The 19,484-nt window shown below is 36.5% G+C and overlaps 1 protein-coding gene across 5 annotated transcripts in view; it reads right to left on the reverse strand.

Annotated features, from left to right (window-relative positions):
- gigyf1a (GRB10 interacting GYF protein 1a) overlaps positions 1-18,866 on the reverse strand; it is a 34,570-nt gene extending 15,704 nt beyond the window's left edge. For 3 of the 5 annotated variants that reach the window (XM_077227641.1, XM_077227640.1, XM_077227639.1), the window contains exons 1-5: positions 14,582-14,663; positions 9,595-9,658; positions 7,489-7,618; positions 2,762-2,857; positions 143-444 (exon numbers count right to left, since the gene is read on the reverse strand). In XM_077227641.1, the coding sequence (XP_077083756.1) occupies positions 143-444; positions 2,762-2,857; positions 7,489-7,618; positions 9,595-9,629 (563 nt within the window). In that variant the 5' untranslated portion in view covers positions 9,630-9,658; positions 14,582-14,663. Of the gene's footprint in view, positions 1-142; positions 445-2,761; positions 2,858-7,488; positions 7,619-9,594; positions 9,659-14,581; positions 15,121-18,663 lie in introns of those variants that run through there. The other 2 variants (XM_077227642.1, XM_077227643.1) reach the window with 2 other exon arrangements.
- Between the last annotated feature and the right edge of the window lie 618 nt (positions 18,867-19,484).

A 19,484-nucleotide genomic window follows, 5' to 3' on the forward strand; every position in this document is an offset into this window, starting at 1 on the left:
AACAAAAATGGTAGGGAAATTAAATTATTTATAATAATGTAAAAAAATATATATATTTAAAAAAAAAAATATATATATATATATATATATATCAATATCAAAGAAAATTTTAAAAACAAAAAACACAACACAATGATTATACCTGTCATCCCAACTCTGGCTGCGATGGATCTCTCGAACGCCACGACCAAAAGCACCCTCTACTTCCTCAGTGCTTCTTTGGTAGAATCCGCCCTCTCCTCTTCCTCGGCCTAAACACATGACAAAAACTCCAGCATCTCTGCCAATATATGAATAATATACACATGTACATAAATAGATCAGCTTGCCTCGACCGCCTCGCACAGTGCCTCTGCCTCGATTCACCCCAGCTGGGGCGGCTCCGCCCCCTTTACCCATAAGCCTCAGCACAGCCACACTGTTGACAGACATGGAGAAATTCCTCTGCAAAGAAAGAATACACAAGGAATGAAACCAGGACATCACCAAAAACAACAAGATCGGTGAGTGTAGATAAAAATCTTTTTCGTCACCATTTCTGAACAAGCTTACGATTAGGCAATATACACAACAAGCTTACATGTCAAAGTTTTCTTTTAGTTGAAAACATTAAACAGTGGGCCTATGTGTAAACAAAAAATATAAAGAACAAAAGCATTTAAGATCAAGCAGCACGAACGGTAAAAAAACGCATAAAGCAGACTGCGCAAGATATCTTACAGAACGTACACACACGAGTCAGCATTTGATTATCGTGTTTATATTGTTTCACGTTTATGTTGAGAAAAACAATAATATCCACATGCAGGGGCGCCACCAGCAAAATATGCTCGAGTGAGAAAACACGCTGCGCTGACAAGACGTTCCAGAGACACAAAGATAACGGTGATCTAAGTTTCTAACAGCACTTTGCGCAGCTGGACCCCGCGTGATCCGAGATGATAACTTATCTAATAGCAAAATGATTTTGAGACATATACTTCCTTTAAAGGACAATTCTGGCCAAAAATTAACCTAGGGGTAAATAACACATGGGTACCGAGTCGACCGTTCTCTGGGATGGATTTTCATGATAATCAAATGTACCCAGTTTTAACGTTAGTTTTAGTTTAACCACAGATTAGCTTATAACGCTAGTATAAAGGGCATAGAATAAGTAAAAATAAAAATCGCTAGTTAATAATACCACTAACAAGGCTCAAAATAGCCCCACACTAACACTGTAGCATAATTAGGGTCTCTACCTACAAACAGAAGCATTGAGAACTTTGTAAATGTACAGACTACAGACAGTTTAATAATAAGAAGATACCTTATAAAAGACAGTACACTTCACGTATACAAGCAGGAGCCATCTTTGGAAAACAGTCTCGACCAGTCGAACCACGAACGGCGTTCGTGGTTCGATCAGTACACTAGCGTTATAAGCTAATCTGTGGTTAAACTAAAGCTAACGTTAGAACTGGGTACATTTGATTATCATGAAAACGCATCCCAGAGAACGGTCGACTCGGTACCCATGTGTTATTTACCCCTAGGTTCATTTTTGGACGGAATTGTCCTTTAAAGGAAGTATATGTCTCAAAATCATTTTGCTATTAGATAAGTTATCATCTCGGATCACGCGGGGTCCAGCTGCGCTTAGCTGCATTCGTGAATGTAGTGATGGACAGCTGTCTTTCCTCATTCGACTGCTGTTTGGATTTCATGTGATTTCTCATTGTGGTGATGATATTATAATTCAGATTAATTCATTAATTTGATCAAAAGTAATTCCATTTTGAAAGATCATTTTCAAGTAATTCCAAGGCAGACAACAACATTATGTGATCAAATACACACAACTTGTTAACACGCTCCACGGCGCCACCCAGTGCATTTAATCAGTGCTCGAAGTGGGGCGGTACTCACCGTATGCAGTACCGCCACTTCTACATTTTACTCTTAAGCAAACCTGCACTTTTTCTTGCGTAGTGCTACTTCTCGCGTGTAGCCGGTACTCTACCACTGACATAAAAAACATCAGTGTCAGAGAGTTTGGTAATGACCTAACATTACATAAACTACACTACCCAGAGGGCACTACGTGACTTACTTCATATCTTGACGAATCACGTAAAGGAAAGCAGTCGGCCCACCTTATCAGAAGTTTGCTTCTCAACGGACGCTAGTTCGAAAAAGCTGTCCGCTACACCGTAACAGATTTTTCACTGCAGAAAGGTACTAAAAGAACGCGTGTGCCAGAGCCAGACACGTCAACAGAGGCTTTCGCGAACGCACACTTTGTTTAAATACATTTATGTTGTTAATAAATAACAATAAAGTGTTGTTGTACCAGCAATATCTCAAAGTGTTGTTTTTCACTGTAGAAATCTCAAATGTCATGATTTGCCAATGCAAGAGAGTATCGGCACCTTTTTTCCCCCACCTCAAACACTGCATTTAATCATAACTGCGAGTTAGTGCTTGGGATTTATCACGGATTCACTGCATTTACGGCCAGCAAAGCAACATATTAAAATTTTAATTTTTTTAATTTTTTTAATAATAATTAGTTTAAATATACGAAAATTCTAATATTCGTGCACACCTCATGTATGTGTGTGTGTATATATATATATATATGTGTGTGTGTGTGTGTGTACACAACTTCAAATGTGTCCTCCCCACCTCGGATTACTTCCACAGGAAGTGTGTGTGTGATGCATGTCTAATCAGCCCGAAGCTCAAAACGCCAGACGTGTAAGTGTGCACTTCTCACCTGCTCCTCTTCAGTGAGAGCCAACAGTGCCAGTGGCTGTTGAGGCTCATCCTGCAGAATAGTTGCAAACTCCTTATCCTGCATTTCTTCAGGGACCTACAAACAAATACACCACACACACACACAGTAAATTCACACTTGCTGGACAGAGAAACATGAAAGGTTTGGACTGTGCTTATCCGAGTCAGGTTTAACCCTTCTCAAATATTTGGTACAGCACTTTGAGCAAATTCTCTTAAAAGGACACTGCATCGAGGGAACACCACACAAAGTGAGCAACTGAATCAATTGAAAAAGGGCCTTTCCTTAAGCCAGTTTGAAAAGTGTACATTACATTGATGTTCAAACGTTTGGGGTGGGTATGTTTTTTTTTTACACAACGGTAACATCAACTTTTAGATGTAACATTCAAATCAATTTGCCCAAATACAGATAATTTTTTTTTTTTACAATACTGGTTATGGATGTTGACGATTAATCGACGATCAATTAATTGTCGATAATACATTTAATAGATAAAACTTAAGCAGGTTCACGCTCAACCCCGAAACATTTAAAGCGAGCGTGCGGGGGTTATGTTTGAGGCTTTAAGTTTGCGTGTGCATTTGCAACCTTTTGTTTTGTGCAAATGCAAGTTGTAATATTGTGTTTATTTTGTGTAGGCCTTTCTATATCTGATTTATCTCAAAGGATGCATTTGTGTAAGAATTAACAGCTCAAACGGCAATGCACGACTTATAATGGCTATGATTGGGACTGTCATATTACATAACATTATAAAGAGAACAATATTGTAATAATATTTATATATGTATAAATATTGTGTATTATTTGGGTTTAGTTGCCGTGTTTCATCACGTTGTTCCAGGAAGAGCCACAACATGAGTCATTCTGAATGGCACATAACTTCAACTTCAAGTTCACTTGTTGTGCATTCGTGTCATTTATATAGTGCAGATATAATTTGTAATATGTTTATTTTGTATATATCTGATTAATCTCATATAGGATGCGTTTCTTTGAGTTAACGCGCTAGCAAAGTTCTCCAGTTTAAAGGTGTTCAGTAAGCACGCGCAGCTCAAACAGCAATGCACGACTAATAAAACTATGATTGGGACTGTCATATTACATACTGTAAAATGATAAGAACACTATTTTATTAAATCGTTATGAATTCATTGGGTTTCTTTGCCGTTTTCAGTGTGTTGTTCCAGCAAGAGCGCGTCAGCACATCTGAGGCGGTGTTGGTGACACGTTGTATCAGTCATTATATTTGATTATTAAATAAGTAATTGATTTAAATGATCAATCACATCGAAACATTTTACAATCCTACTAGCCCTTTATTCCAATTAAAAACCCTCTCATTCATTTGGTGAGGAACATAGCGTTTTGAGCAGCATTTGCAGACCCTGTCAAGCTGTTGGCTATATGACACTGCAGCAGACATATATTGCAGTGTTAAGGCTAACGATTAATCGATTAATTGATCGTTAGTTTAAACGACGATCGATCATGGGAATTTGTGAAAATTGACATCCCTAATACTGGTCCTACACAGAGACTTGAGTGGCTGGATTTCTTAAAAAACTTTTCAAACACATTAAAAAGCATTTACATCAAATAAATATGCTTGGTCAGTGCACTGAATATTTCTTCTGCAACAAAATAAACTATGATAAATGATTATCCTAAGTCTCTAAAGTCTAGTTTTGTTGCAACAGAGCTCTTGCCCATGGAAAACTTTATGACTTGTGTCAGTACTGGCAAGACATTTTTTGCATATTCAAGTCGACCAGTGGAAACATGTACTTGCACTGTGTGTTAAACCTCAGGCCATGTGAACTCCACTTAAGACGTCCATTAAGAGACAGTAAGAACAGGTTAGAGAAGTTCACTGTTCAACAGCATACAAAAAAAAACAAAAAAACGTACAGAGTGACTTTTACAAACGTAAAAAATAAATGTCTAAAAAGGGGTTTTCCTGCATTGAAAATACTTCAATTCCACAATCTTTTCAGCATTGTAGCCAATCACCGACATATCTGTGGAACGTGTGAACGCAATGGCCAATCAGATGTGTTTAAAGCCCTATTCGCACGGGATTAGTATTATCCGGGGACCTCGTGTGAATTAGAAATTACCCACCCACATCTGAATTTCGTGTGGCGCATTCGCACGGGATAAGCGAAGCTGTGATTTTACTCAATGTACAGCCTTATCTTCCGGATATGATGTCAATCGACTATTGCTTGGAAATATCTTGTCGTTATTATAGGTCTAGCTGTATGATCATAAACAGAATAATGTTCCTTAACGCATGCTTCTATACATGTCATCCATCTAATCATTCTTTTTGTTTTCGCTTTTCAGATGATTTTCAGCCTTATCTTTCTGCCAATCGTATAGTTGTGGTGTAGGTATAGCGATATGACCCAGCATATCAAATTACTATCAAAACACTCCAACGCAACCTCCATTCTTCGCAAAAGATGGATAAAAAGGCGCACAGGAAATAAAAACCTTGGAAAAATTATATACGACCCTGCCAAATCAGAGAGATGCCGATTCGCAGAGAGATGCCGGGACTAATATTATCACAGGATCTCGGTGTTCGGCGAAATATGGTAAGTAATTTGCGGGGGAATTTTTACTTTACAAATTACAGACATGGCCGATTCGCAACAGGATTAAGATCACAGACAACCTCCGCAATTATTACAAATGACTAGAGGTCACCAGGTAATACTAATCCAGTGTGAATAGGGCTTTAGTTAGTCAGAATCCACTCAACAGTTCTCAAAACGACCGAGTTTTTGTTCATAGAGAGTTCTGCACGCTCACGAATCCTTAAATTCGTGAAAAGGCCTAAAACTAACACCAAATGCGAGTAATGATTGGTATTGCTGAGTATATGAAACTGTCAATCAGCAGTTGGTCAGTAACATTTTTATAAATTCTAACAAAACAATGTTGTGAGATCATGAATGTGAACAAAGATGAATGACACTCGAAAAAGATGACGGCACAGCGCTGCATCACCACAAACTCAATTAGTTATGTACGTGCGGTGTGGAAGTTTTGTGTGCTATACATCCGAAGCGCACGCCTAGCAAGCAAGACATCGCACAAATACTGAATTGAACTCTCATTCACGTCTTATTGTGCTAGAATGGACAAATTCACACAAAATTTTGTCAAAAAAATGCCAGTCTCGGCAAGTATCCTAGTAAACAGTCTAGTGTCTTTTAAGCGCTAGTGAATGCAAACAGTAGAGAAAGACAATACATGTGTAGCTCTTAAAGTGACATATTTCTATTGCATATTTCTATTCTGTTTCTATTATTTCTGTTACTGTCTGTGTTTTTAATGTCAATCAAACCAAGGACAAAGAAAAAACACTTTACTTATTCTTTACTTTATTCAACGACTCCACCTGAAAACTACTGTTGACTTCGTTTAATAAGGTTTTAAATTCATATTAGTCAGGTTAGTCGTTTTAGCTGTGGTATCCAAATTGGAATAGAGAATTGTTAACTTTCACCAGTACCAAAAATGTTGGTGCACTAACTGCCTTATAACGGTTTCATGGCCAGTACAAAAATATTTATGGCCGGTATATACAGCGTAGACAGCTTAATTTATTATAATGGGAATTTTCACAAGAGAGCAGCTTTGTGTACCTCGCTTTGTAATTGACAGCTTCGGTGATTATAAGGGCAGCGATCTTTGCTCGCTTTCTGTGTATAATATATATTTTTCATGCTGCCAACTACACATTGCAAAGTTTCTGGATTTACAACCTCTTTAAATGCGTGATTGAATCTGATTGAAAGCGATAACCATAGCAATGGATGGGGGGGGGGGGGGGATCTGATACTGTAGGAATCATGTCAAATGATCTGTGCATTATCATATCAAGCAAATGAAATCAACTAACAAAGACTGTTCATCCGAAAATTGTGCGATCAGCTTATTCTGATTTCACTCAAATTACTTTTTATTACTTTAGTTTTTTCTGTGAAACAAAAAAAAGCTTATTTAGCTAAATGTACAGGCTGCTCTTTTCCATTCAATGGAAGTGAAGAGAACAGGGTCTTTCAAGCTCCAAAAAAGGCAATAATACAGCAGGATACCATAAAAGTAGCCCATTAAAGTTGTAGTCACACTAGCAAAATTGGAATCCACTGTGAAAACATTCAAACACATACACTTTCAGATTTTCATGGATTACTAATGAAAAAACTGGATTTTGCCCACGAAAATTCACAGAACAACAGCAAATGTGACCATACTTTGTGAGTTCTAAATCAAAAAGTTGTGTGAAGGAAATAATTTAAATAATTATTGACTAAAAATCTTTACTTCCATACTTGTAATGGTCACTGTCTACTTTCACTGTATCGAAGAGGACACAAAGACAAATGAAAAAAGAGCAATGCATCATTTAAACTTGTTTTATAAAAAAAAATTGGTATAAAGTGACAAAGTTGTTAGTTGATTTAAATTGGCCAAGTACACATGTACAACAACCAGTGACAATAACCTTAAATATCAAATTATGAGCTGATGAAACTATTTTTGTGTAAAAAAAACAAAAACAATTCAGACTTGTCATGTCTTGAGGTAAAAATGCAAGCACAATCATGGCACACTGAATGCTGGGATATCACCTAGGCTTAAAACTATGCTAACAAAAACAAGATTTGTTTCAAGCAGTTTCCCACCTTGTTGTCTTTGACATAAAGTGCTAGCATCTCCTCTCGGCCGTAACGGTACTCGGCCAACTTGTACTTTGGCATAGCAGGAGAGGCAGGAGGGGAAGACACACTGCCTCCACTGGAAAGTGCTCGAAGCCTGAGAAAGAGAGAGATACACATCTGATCAAAAGAGATTCAACAGCAACAATCTGGAAGCTTCATTGAGAAATGCTCCAGTCTTGGCTATCGTCCAAGGACGGCCCTGACAATCCCGACTCTATTTCCTGATTTATGTAGGATCTCTCACACCCATTTTCAACTGCTATGGTGCTGTAGCTTGTGATGATGCTTGGACAGTGAAAACTGGTCAGTGTTTTCACTTTTAACAGGCGAACTATGACAAGTGACTACGTTACCACAATCACAAACAGAGCAGCACAGTGTTAAGAGTTGAGATATTTTAAAAAACAAACTAATTTGATTTTTTATTTTTTTATTTGCCATCATGAGATGCATTTAGTTACTGTTAGATGTTACACCTAATGAAAAAATACCAAACAATTCAAACAAGCACTACCAATCAAAAACTTGGGTTCAGTAAGATTTGAAAGAAACGAATACTTCTATTTAGCAGGAACGCATTCAGTTGATCAAAAGTGGCATTAAAGACTTTTATGATGTTATAAAATATTTCAAATAAATCCTTTTGAATTTTCTATTCATCAAAGTATCCTGACATTTTTTATTATCATATTTTCCACAAAAACAAACCAGCACTTTTGTTTTTAACACTGATAATAATCAGTTTCTTGAGCAGCAAATCAGCATATCAGAATGATTTCTGAAGGATCATGTGACACTGGAGACTGGAGTAATGATGCAGGAAATTCAGCTTTGATCACAGGAATAAATTACATTGAAGCAGAAAACATAATTTAAACTGTAATATTATTTCATGATAATGCTATTTTTGAAAGAAAACAAAAATACTAAAAACACCGAACTTTTGAACTATAGTAAATATTTTGTAATATTTATTTTTAGAAAAACAGGAAAATCAAGTGGCTGGAGAGATCTGGTTTTGTTGTGTGTCAATCTCACCAGAGGTTTTGTTTTGACAACTTTACTCAGTGCTGACATTATCCCGCCTCCAGCATCTGACGTTCTTGATTTAAACCCAGCAGCTTTTAAAGGCCAGTGCAAAGTTGTTTTTCCTGCCTGAAACCACTTCTCAGCGGTGGACGGGAAACACGTGAAAGAGCATCGGCTGAGGCACCTTGTCGGTGGAAAAGGGGTTGCAGAGCTGTTGGTGGCTTTGTAAAGTTTACATAAATACTACCCTGCCGAGATAAGCTGATGAAGAAGGCTTTGAGGCAACACATCACCCCTGCATTGTACATGTCAAACCCAGGAATTTACTTTTGTTGGCCGAGGACCAACTATGCACAGAAGAGCCTTAGTTCAGCAGAGAACCACGCCTAACGGTTTAATTTCTGCATAATCATTTAGTGTGTGCCAAGAGGAGATACAGGGAGAGAAGGGGGTTGGGAAACAGGGAATGGAGGGGGGAGGGAGAGGGAGAGAGAGAGAGAGAGAGAGAGAGAGAGAGAGAGAGAGAGAGAGAGAGAGAGAGAGAGAGAGAGAGAGAGAGAGAGAGAGAGAGAGGAAATATGGGGAAAGTAATGCTGGGGAAGATAGATATTATGATTAGCTCATAGCATGCTAAGTAGTAGTTTTGAAGGTCATTGCACTGAAGTGGTTTTGATTGGAAAAATATATTCAAAAGTATTACTATAAATTATTTTATACTGTTTTGTTTGTTTTTTTCACATTGTATTGCATTACATCTCTCTTTATATACATATTCAGACCAGTGCGATTCAAAAGTCCACATTGAAAATCTGGTATTCAAACTATAATTTTAACCTTGAAACAAAACAGGAGAATTTTTAAACAAAGATGATGTCAGATTATCTTGATTCCAGCACAATATCCTGGTGCTCAAAAAACATTCCTTATTATTATCAATGTTGAAAACAATTTAATATTAAGAGAACAAAGACAAGGGAGGGGTAAAAAACAGATCTGGCAACAAGAGAAGACGACAACGAAATAGAAAGAAAGGGATTTTACCATTCTGGGCCAAAGTGAAGTGCTTCAGCAGTCATATTCTTCCTTCCTTCTCGGAGGTGAAAGTCTGCGAACAAAAAAACCTGAACATGAGCATACAACCAACTCAAATATTTTGCAAGCACACTTCCCGTCATTAGTACACACAGATTATTTTATTACATTGATTGCAGTGTGCACTGACATACTCAGGGCTCCAGATTAACATTTGAGTTCTGCAGATGGTAGCGCCAGAACCTGATTTGGTAGCGATGGGGGGATTTTTTGCATTAATAAGTGTAGTAACTAATAATATTACATGTTTATTTCTAGGAAATGCACATTTGACAGTAAAGCACTGAGCTTGAGTTGAGATGCACATGAACTTAACTTTTTATTAAAGACCGTAACATTTAAAAACCTAATTTTATAAGGAAAACTTCTAAATTTTTGGTCACATTAAAAATAACATTTAAATTGGATAATATTTAAAGCTTTGAAGTGCTGGAAAAAGTGAGAAGCACTTGTAAAAAGTGCTTGAATTTCACTCTCAAAAGGATGTATGAACCCTGAAATGAAAAATTTAAAAAATATTCAAGTTTTTCAGCCACTGCCACAATACCATGGTTACAGTTAGCATTACTATATTAAATGTATTGTGAATGTTGGTGATTTGTGAAAAAGACTACAATAACTTGTTCGCTCATGGCACTATGTTTCTCTTGGCGTCCACGTCAGCGCTGTTTGATTTGATATCTATGGTTTATTAGGCTTGGGCGGTATCCAAATTTTGATACCGTCAAACCTCCTCCCTATTTTACCGGGGTATACGGTATTACCGTGACTAATTAAAAATTATGACATAAGGCTCAGACAGCGTCACCAAACTGTTGGCTTGTGTCTACACCGTTCAGAAACTGAATACCAGATCGGGCATAAAAAACACAACAAAAAAAATCAAGGCCAACCCGTGCACGTTGTGTCTGATCCCGGCTGACGGCATTAAATGTAATATGAGCCGTAGCCCTATTTAGACTCGACTATTTTTAATACGTGGGCCGTTATAATATGGTGGCGCCAAATAATTGTTTAACCCAGATGCTGAGGGGGTGGTAGATATAAATACTATTTATAAATGAGCAAAAATGGGACAATTAATAATATTTAATTATTTTAATTATGACAATTGTATTCATTTTATTAATTCATTTAAATTAAATTAACAAGCAACAAGCAACAAGTGCATTTGTAAATCCGGTGACACGCGTCCATTGATTTTTATTAATACAACTTTTCTGTCAGTGCTGCAAAGATTAAGCTGACGATCGCCATCACCTAGTGAACGCGCATATATAGAGAGAAATGCAAATCATGGATTACATAATCAGAAGGTATAGGCTAGCCTTTTTCTTTTCGTTTTGAATTGTTTCGTTTAAAGAAATTGACGATTGATATCTCCGTAGTGAACGCGCCTATAGAGAGAAATGCACATCCTGGATTAATCAGAGAGTATGCTGACTATATTTCTTTTCCTTTTGAATTGTTTAGTTTAAAGACATTGACGAATCGCCATCTCCATAGTGAACGATAGAGAGAAATGCACATCATGGATTACATAATCAGAGAGTAGGCTAACCTATTTCTTTTCGTTTGGAATAGTTTCGTTTAATTTGATGATCACCATTTCCGTATGAACGCGCATAGAGAGAAATGCACATCATGGATTAAATAATCAGCGAGTGGCCTATTTCTTTTCGTTTTGAATTGTTTCGTTTAATGAAATTTCAAGCTTTATTTAGATATCTGTCATGTCTGTGAGACATACACTGAGTTTCGGTTAATTTATAATGAGATTTCAATGCAAGTGACCGCGGCGCGCCAGCGCATGATCAAGTCATGATTATGTTGTCTGATATATTTGATTCTTATTTATTATTGGTTGATAAAAAAAAAAAATTAAAATTAGGATACAATTTATACAAAACGAAATTCACTTTAAAGAAAGGCCTTTTACAAAATGAAACTTAAGTGGTCAATGTCTGACTCCCGATGCATCCCATCTTACTAGTGCTCTTCAGTTTTCATTATCAACGTAAAAAAAAAAATAACATTATAATATTTTAACAAATATAAACTAATGCGCTTATTTAATGAACTCGGGGCAAAATGCATCCTCGCAGCAGTGAGTGGGTCTTTGTTTCGGAGATGCGACATTAGGTTAGAGGTGTTTCAATCTCTCGCAGTCACCTTTTTTATTACAACATTTACAAATTGCCTCGTCACTATTTACCGCCTCTCCCTTCTCTCTCTCTCTCTTTCTCCTCCACACTGTCACTTGATGACAACTACATAAGCATTTTTAGGCATTGAATAAATTATATTTATTTATTACATATAAGTGCCGTTAATGACGGTATTGAAACTGATACCGTTGCTATTTTAAGACCCCGCGGTATACGATATTACCGTAATACGGCCCAACCCTATGGTTTATAACTAGAAATTAAATCAATTTTCTCAGCCGATACCGATAGCCGATTATTCAGAATGATATCGGCTGATGCAGATATCGATAGTTTTTCTTTTTATGAAAAAAAAAAGTCTCTCCCAAATAATGCTGCAAAGTGCAAACTATACAGAGAACCCTCTCATTTGGTACACTATAATATTAGAGGTTAAAATTAACAACAGAGCTATTATATTTAACTGCCATTTATTGCCAGAAATAATATTTACACTCAAATAAAAGATGAAATGTTTGTATAAAACTCAGTTACACATATTTGGTAGTTTTCATAAACACTGGCAAATGCATTCAAACATACATAGCCTATATAATTAACAGTAACTAAGCTCCTCTCTAGTTTTTTTCTTTCTTTAAAGCTAACTAACAAACGGATGACTTTCCTGAGATAAATGCAACTTTAAGTGGTATTGTTCACAAGCAAGTTTTATTGACATCTTTCCACAGTTGAAACACTGATTGAGTGATTACATGAGACATAAGGATTTCGGTAAGTTGTACTTTAGGTAACTTTCAACTTACCTTCTGATATTCATGCATGTTTTTCTAGATATCGTTTGTATTAAAGTGGAAGAATAGACTCGCGCTCCGCCCTGCGGCTTGAACTACAGTGATCTGTCACCGTGTCACGTCACATTTAAGAGTGTCAAAACACCATTTATTGTTTGAATTTTGTGATATAATGGACAGAATTTGAAAGATGACACTTTCTATTTAGAAGTAACAAAGCACAGAGCTATTTGCGATTATTGGGTTAGAGAAAAACTGCAGATCTGGCAACCCTGGCTTGAACTACTGGTGATTTATAGGGCCAAATAGAGCCTGATTTTATGTTGCTGTTAATACGTTATTTTCGCATTACCTTGCCTTAACTCAACACGAGATTTTCTTCACACACAGTGTGAATTGCTGTCGGTCATGTTTTACCGCACCCTATTGATTGACAGGATATAATCGGCACTGATCATCGACTGCTTTTGAAAATCATAGTGAAAATAATTGCTTTTATCCGCAGATACCGATTGTTGGCTGATTTATAAACAGAATTCAGCACTGAATTTGAATGCTTCCCACTATATCTCGCAGCGCTCTTATGAATACTGCAGCGAATCTAAACGCTTTCTCACTGGATCTCCCAGCGCTTTGTAGTAACAATATCGCATGCTCGAGATTGGTCCGAGTAAACCTGTTCTGAGAGTGTTCTGCGCGGTCTAATCAGTCCCTCCAGGATTTCACGATTTTTTTATGTGATTTTTGCGATCAAAATGACTGATTTTGTGGTGGTAATTTCCAGAAATTTGTGGAAAAATTTTCAATTTTCATATTTTATAATTAGGACATCACATTTACCATAATAGTATTATGTCAGATGCACAATAGTCATACATGACACAAATCACACAAAAAAATGCATAAAGCTTGTTTATTTGGTCTAATCAAATACTTTTTTTTAAATTGTGCTGTAGCCTTTTGTTGTTGCTTGATTAACATTAACAACATGTTGTTAGTAAATTAGGTTACTGTCACTTTAAGACCTACTACAGTAATGACAAACGTCCCAATCAGTTATTACTGATTGTTTTACATAAATACTTGCCAAGATGAATATTTTGAAGTAATTGTAGCTATGTGTATTTGTTCAAGCGCTATAAAGAGAATTCAATATTCTAACTAGGCCGACAGGCGGTGACACGCAGTCAGTCATTCAGTCAGTCATACACACACACACACTTGCAGTCAGAGACAGACTGTCACTTGACTGGCTGAAATTAGTTCTCTTTCACAGTATACTGCGCTTTTAAAAATTATTTTTAGTACCATCGAGCATATCATATTTTTTGTTATGTCATTCAATCACGTTAAACGCGTTAATAAGTTTGCCATACTGCCCAATGAATACCTGGGCGCTTATGTGAGAGGGCAGGAGACACGCATTTTCTTTCGCCATGTTTCTGACAGACCGCACACAGACATCACGCGTGCGCAACACCTGTACCCACGTAAAAATGCATTGAAACTTTAATTAACTAAAGATATTTCAATTGGGTGATTATAATTTAATGTTTTGTGAGGTCTTTTTTTGAATTTTTGTGATTATTTTGCGGTTAAATTAGGAATTATGCAGGATCGCAAAAAAATTAGACATTTTGTTGATTTTGCGTTGTATTCAGCGATCGCAGAATCGCGAAAAACTGGAGGGACTGTCTAATATTGGTCCGACTCAGAGCTAATACACTGTCCGCACTGTGCAGCTCAAACAAGAAGCGCGGTTTCGCTCCACTTTGTCTCGTTTGCCATTTGATGTTATTATATGCAACAGATGGCAGCTCGTAAGTAGCGCAATACAAAATTTATTCGCAACAGCAAGAAAAAAGCTTGCAGTCTGGAGCCCTGATAATGCACACACAACTGCAAGACATATACACACACATATATACATATATATATACATATATATATATCACAGCCTTCATTTGTTATTCTTACCCTGTCCAGGGGAGTGGCGCAGGCAAGACTAGGCTGGACCAGGTCTGGGTGAGAGGTCTGAAAGGTGTGTGTGAGTGTGTGTTTCAGAGTAGCCAACTTAAGAGAGAGGAGTGTTATAGCTGCCTTATTCAGGATGTGTGTGCAGGAGAGTAAAAATACAAAAGGTCAGAGATGGTAAGAGCTCTCGTTCACAGCCGATGAAAACAAACAAATAAAAACAAGTGGAGAACCAAAACAATGAACGAAAAACCTCTAAAATTAGTAATACCTGTACGACTGCAAAAACTGCAGAGCTTTGATACTGACGTCTAAAGTCGATTGACTGCAGGGAACAAACAAAAGACTTACAAACAAAAAAAAAGAGACTAATTTGTTGATAATAGAGCTGCCAGAAGCAGTTATGACCACAATAAGCTTCTCTCTCTCTCTCTATCTGTGTGTGTCTTTATAACTCTTCCTGTTGTACTGGCAATGCTGTGTGGACCAGGTCCCAGCTGGTGACCCTCTCCTCACGCTGACAATAGCTCTCCCTCCTTTACCTGCAGGAGAAAAAAAGAAAACTTTTCAATATTGTGGACTAAATGCAAGTACAATCACCAAAGCTAGGGCTACAAGATATTCAAAAAAATGTGATATGTGATATTTGCTTTGCGATTCATTAATGCTTAGTGTAAAATAAATGTAAATGATATACTACCATTCAAAAGTTTGGGGTCGGTAAGATTTTTTATGTTTTTAAAGGAAGTCTCTTCTGCTCACCAAGGCTGCATTTATTTGATTAAAAATACAAAACAAACCCAGAAATATTGTGAAATATTATTTCAATGTAAAACAGCTGTTTTCTATGTGAATATATAGTAAAGTGAAATTTATTTCTGTGATCAAAACTGAATTTTCTGCATCATTACTCTAGTCTTCAGTGTCACATGATCCTTCAGAAATCATTCTAATATGATTATTTGACGCTCAAGAAACATTTATGATTATTATCAAAGTTGAAAACAGTTGTGCTGCTTCATATTTTTGTATAAACCGTGATTAATTTTTTTCAGGATTCTTTGAAAGTTCAAGAGAAAATCATTTAATTAAAAAATAAATATTTTGCATTATTATAAATGTCTTTACTGTCACTTTTGATCAATTTAATGCGTCCTTTCTGAAGAAAAGTATTATTATTATTTTTTTTTAAATCGTATTGACCCCAAACTTTTGAACGGTAGTGTATAAATATATAAAAAACTGAAAATGATAACCACGTTTTCACAATCTTTTTGTGAGAAGAAAGCATACCTACAACTTCTGAAAGAGAACAGCTGTTTTACAGTAAAATTACATAAAGTCAGTCATTTTAAGGTCAGTGTAAACCTAACTACATTAGGTTTATTTAACAACAGCAGATATTAAATAATAAGATGCAAAAAATAAAACACTGCTTAGTCTTCACTGTATAAATTAATTATGTACTGATTGAATGTTACAAAAGTTATTCAGTCAAGAGCAGGGTGTGTTTTTCTCTTAGTCTTTTGTTGTTTGATTAACATTAAGCCCACAGTTTATTAGGCTGCTGTCACTTTAAGAGCTGGACGAACCAATATATTATTACATGCATGCTTTTTCTCAACTGATTAGTCAGCTTAAAGGGACAGTTCACCCAAAAATGAAATTCCCTCATTAATTACGCTCTCATGTCGTTCCAAACTCAGACTTTCGTTCATCTTCAGAACACAAATGAAGATCTTTTGATGAAATCTGAGAGATTTCTGTCCCTCCTTTCACACTTTACACAACTACCACTTTGACGCTTCAAAAAGTTCATAAGGAGATCGTAAACTAATCCATATGAATTGATTGGTTTAGTCCAAATTTTCTGCATAGAATGGATCGCTTTAAATTATGACATTTTTTTTCCTGATTTCAGACTTTTCCTAATCTTTTTAAGTATTAAAACATTCAGTTATCATAAGCCATTACGATATGTACATTAGAAACGTCCGATAATTTCAATACATTGTGCAGCCCTAACTGAAGCCATTAAAACACAGAAAGGTGGGGAGTACAGCTGTCTGTGTCCGTTAGTATCCCATTAATTTAAATGCCAAGCGTGCATAAAAATAATCTTTCTCCTTTTAAAAATATTCTTAAAGATATTGTCTTTACGAAACGTGGCCACAAACAAACCTAAATAGACCTGCCTTAAGGGAAACATGATGTTATCTTAAAAACTGTTAATTTGTGGCAACTGTTAATATTTTGGAAAGGGCAAGTGCAGCTAGATTTAACATAAAACCTTTCTAGATTATTGACATCTGCACAGCACAACTAGAAGAGTTTGTGCAATCAGAAAAACATGGAGATGGAAAAGAAACATTTAATTTGCACCCACAGATGTCATAGCAACAGAAATATCCAAGCAACAGAACGAAGCGGTGAGAATAAATAGTATCCACTGGGGGAGTTGGGTTCTTTTAAACAAAGTACAACATGAGAATGCATGTCAGCCCAAGAACAACTAAAGACACCTGTAACTTAAACCTCAATTATAAATACATTAGTATGCCTGAGAGTGCTCATAATTCATTGCTGAACTACAATGTCATCATATGAACAGCTGCCAAATAACAGCAAACAGCTGGCTCAAACAGAAGAAAATTTGATTCAAAGAACAGTTTTAAAAAAAACAATTTAGCAATCCACATATATATATATACACACTAATAAAGCTATGCACTCACAAATACACGTTTAACTTTTTTATTATTATTATCGATAAGTAGTTTTTACTAATATGGATGTTATATTAATTTAATGTGCGCTAGTTTGTTTGTCTTGATTCAGTTCAAGTTCATAAAACAAAGTAAATTACAACTTGAATAGTATTTGATTAACTAAAAATAATTTACATACCGTGGTAAAAAAAATGCTTTGACTTTATTAAGCGCTACTAAAACTTTATTTTGTATCAATGCTGATAAAAGTGTCATATGCTCAACTCATACATATATGAAGTTTCAGGCGTTTTGTTTACCTGGATGTTCTTGCTGTTAAGTTTTCCGATTTATATAACTATATAGCTATTATCAAGTTGAACAAAGAGTATTTTAGTATTTAAATAGTTTATTTCTTCTTTACATTGATGTTGAAATGACATTGTCAGATGTCATTGTGACAGATGTGTGACCTTTTATGAAATGCTAAAACATTGCTGCTTTCTTTTCCCAGAAAGAATGTGAAAGTTTGACAAATTGGTTATATGTTCAGTTTTTAACTATATTTAAATTCCACACACTTAAAGCAACTATAGTATCGCATATCGCGTTTTTTTCCGTGTTTTTATATTTTTTTGTATCGTGCAGCCCTAACTTCTCTCCAAATGCTCCAAATAACTTATATTTCTCGACTCTTTACGAATCTGACCGTTCTTGCTTTAACGAGTCAATAATCTGCGGTTCGTCAACCGCTCGGACGGATACATGAACTAATCGCCTAAACCCGTTCCGTGAATCGGTTCAACCAAATCACTGAAAAGAACCGACTCAAAAGAAAGAGTCGTTCGCGAATGGGACATAATCACAACCAACTGACTAACGTTAACTATTTTCCTCAATCCATTCAGATTTGACATATCCTCGCGCTCAACACAAACGTACGCCCAGAAAAGACGCCTATTTTGTCTTACAGACAAGATGTCGCTGTCCAATACCTACTCCGTTGAATGACACCGACCATATATAAGCAGATTGACCTCGTTTTTCTATCGATTGGAGGAGTTTAGAGGGGCACAGTGTAGAGGGGAGTGTGCACGCGGCTCCGCTCCAAACTCCACTCCGGTGCTTCCCTTGGCCTTCAACCCACGGCCACAGTTGCCTTTCCACACATACAAAAGCCTCTCTACTTAAACCAGCACAATTTATTCCCACTGAACCAAGGGCAAATGCGCATTTTCTGCTCGCATACACACACTGACCTTCCCCTTCCAAGTTTGCATGAAACTTAATGCAACACCCATCTGCCATTAAACGCTTCAGACATTCAAGGAGAGGGAGAGGGAGAGAGAGAGAGAGAGGCGCACAGTTGACACTGACCGTGTTTCTGGAGCTGTCGATGCGATTTTTACTGTCCAGTCGCCCCGTCGAACTCTACGATCTTCACTTTGGATGCATGTGCAGTTGTTTGTGTTCTGTGCTCCTCCTCGAGAATCGTGTTCCGTTTTTACTGTTTTTTTGCTCTCTCTCTCCCTCTCCAATGGTCGTTGCGTGTTGATGTCTAGTACGCTCTTGTTGTTTGTGTTTTAGGGAAGATGGCCGTCCTACTCGGTCATACCACGTGACCGGAGTGTCGAGTTGCTCTCAGAGGCGCGTGAAGATAGCGACCCCTAACGGAAGACTTGAATGACTACCGGAAATGCTTTGTCCATAATAAAAGTCACAATAATTACATTGCTAAAAATTATTGGACCGAATAAATCAATCTATAAACAAACAAACACACAATTAAGTAAATAAGCCTACCCATAGAAATATTGTAATACTACTTACTACTACTACTAATAATAATGATAATAACTAGTAGTTAACTTACTAGTAGTAGAAGTAGGGATTTTCAACTATAATTCTGTAATTTTTTAGACAATAAAGTCTTACTTTTCAAGCTCTCATTGGATTATTTAACTTGTCTACTAACAATGGACATTATTCTCATTTAAAGAAAAGTCACGAACATGCCCATCACATTTTAAATTGTATTGTGCAATAATGTATCGTGTTTAATATCATTATGTGGGTGTGGTGGTGGGTCGGGATCATAGAGGTCGGGATAAACATCTTTGGAATTATATTCCTGACTCTTTTCTCTTGATAAAACTAATTTCATAACTTTATGTACCTTTAATAGACACAATACAATG

Source organism: Siphateles boraxobius, unplaced genomic scaffold (assembly GCF_051911475.1).
Source record: "Siphateles boraxobius isolate OS27281-9 unplaced genomic scaffold, OSU_SipBor_1 130, whole genome shotgun sequence".
NCBI lineage: Eukaryota > Metazoa > Chordata > Actinopteri > Cypriniformes > Leuciscidae > Siphateles > Siphateles boraxobius.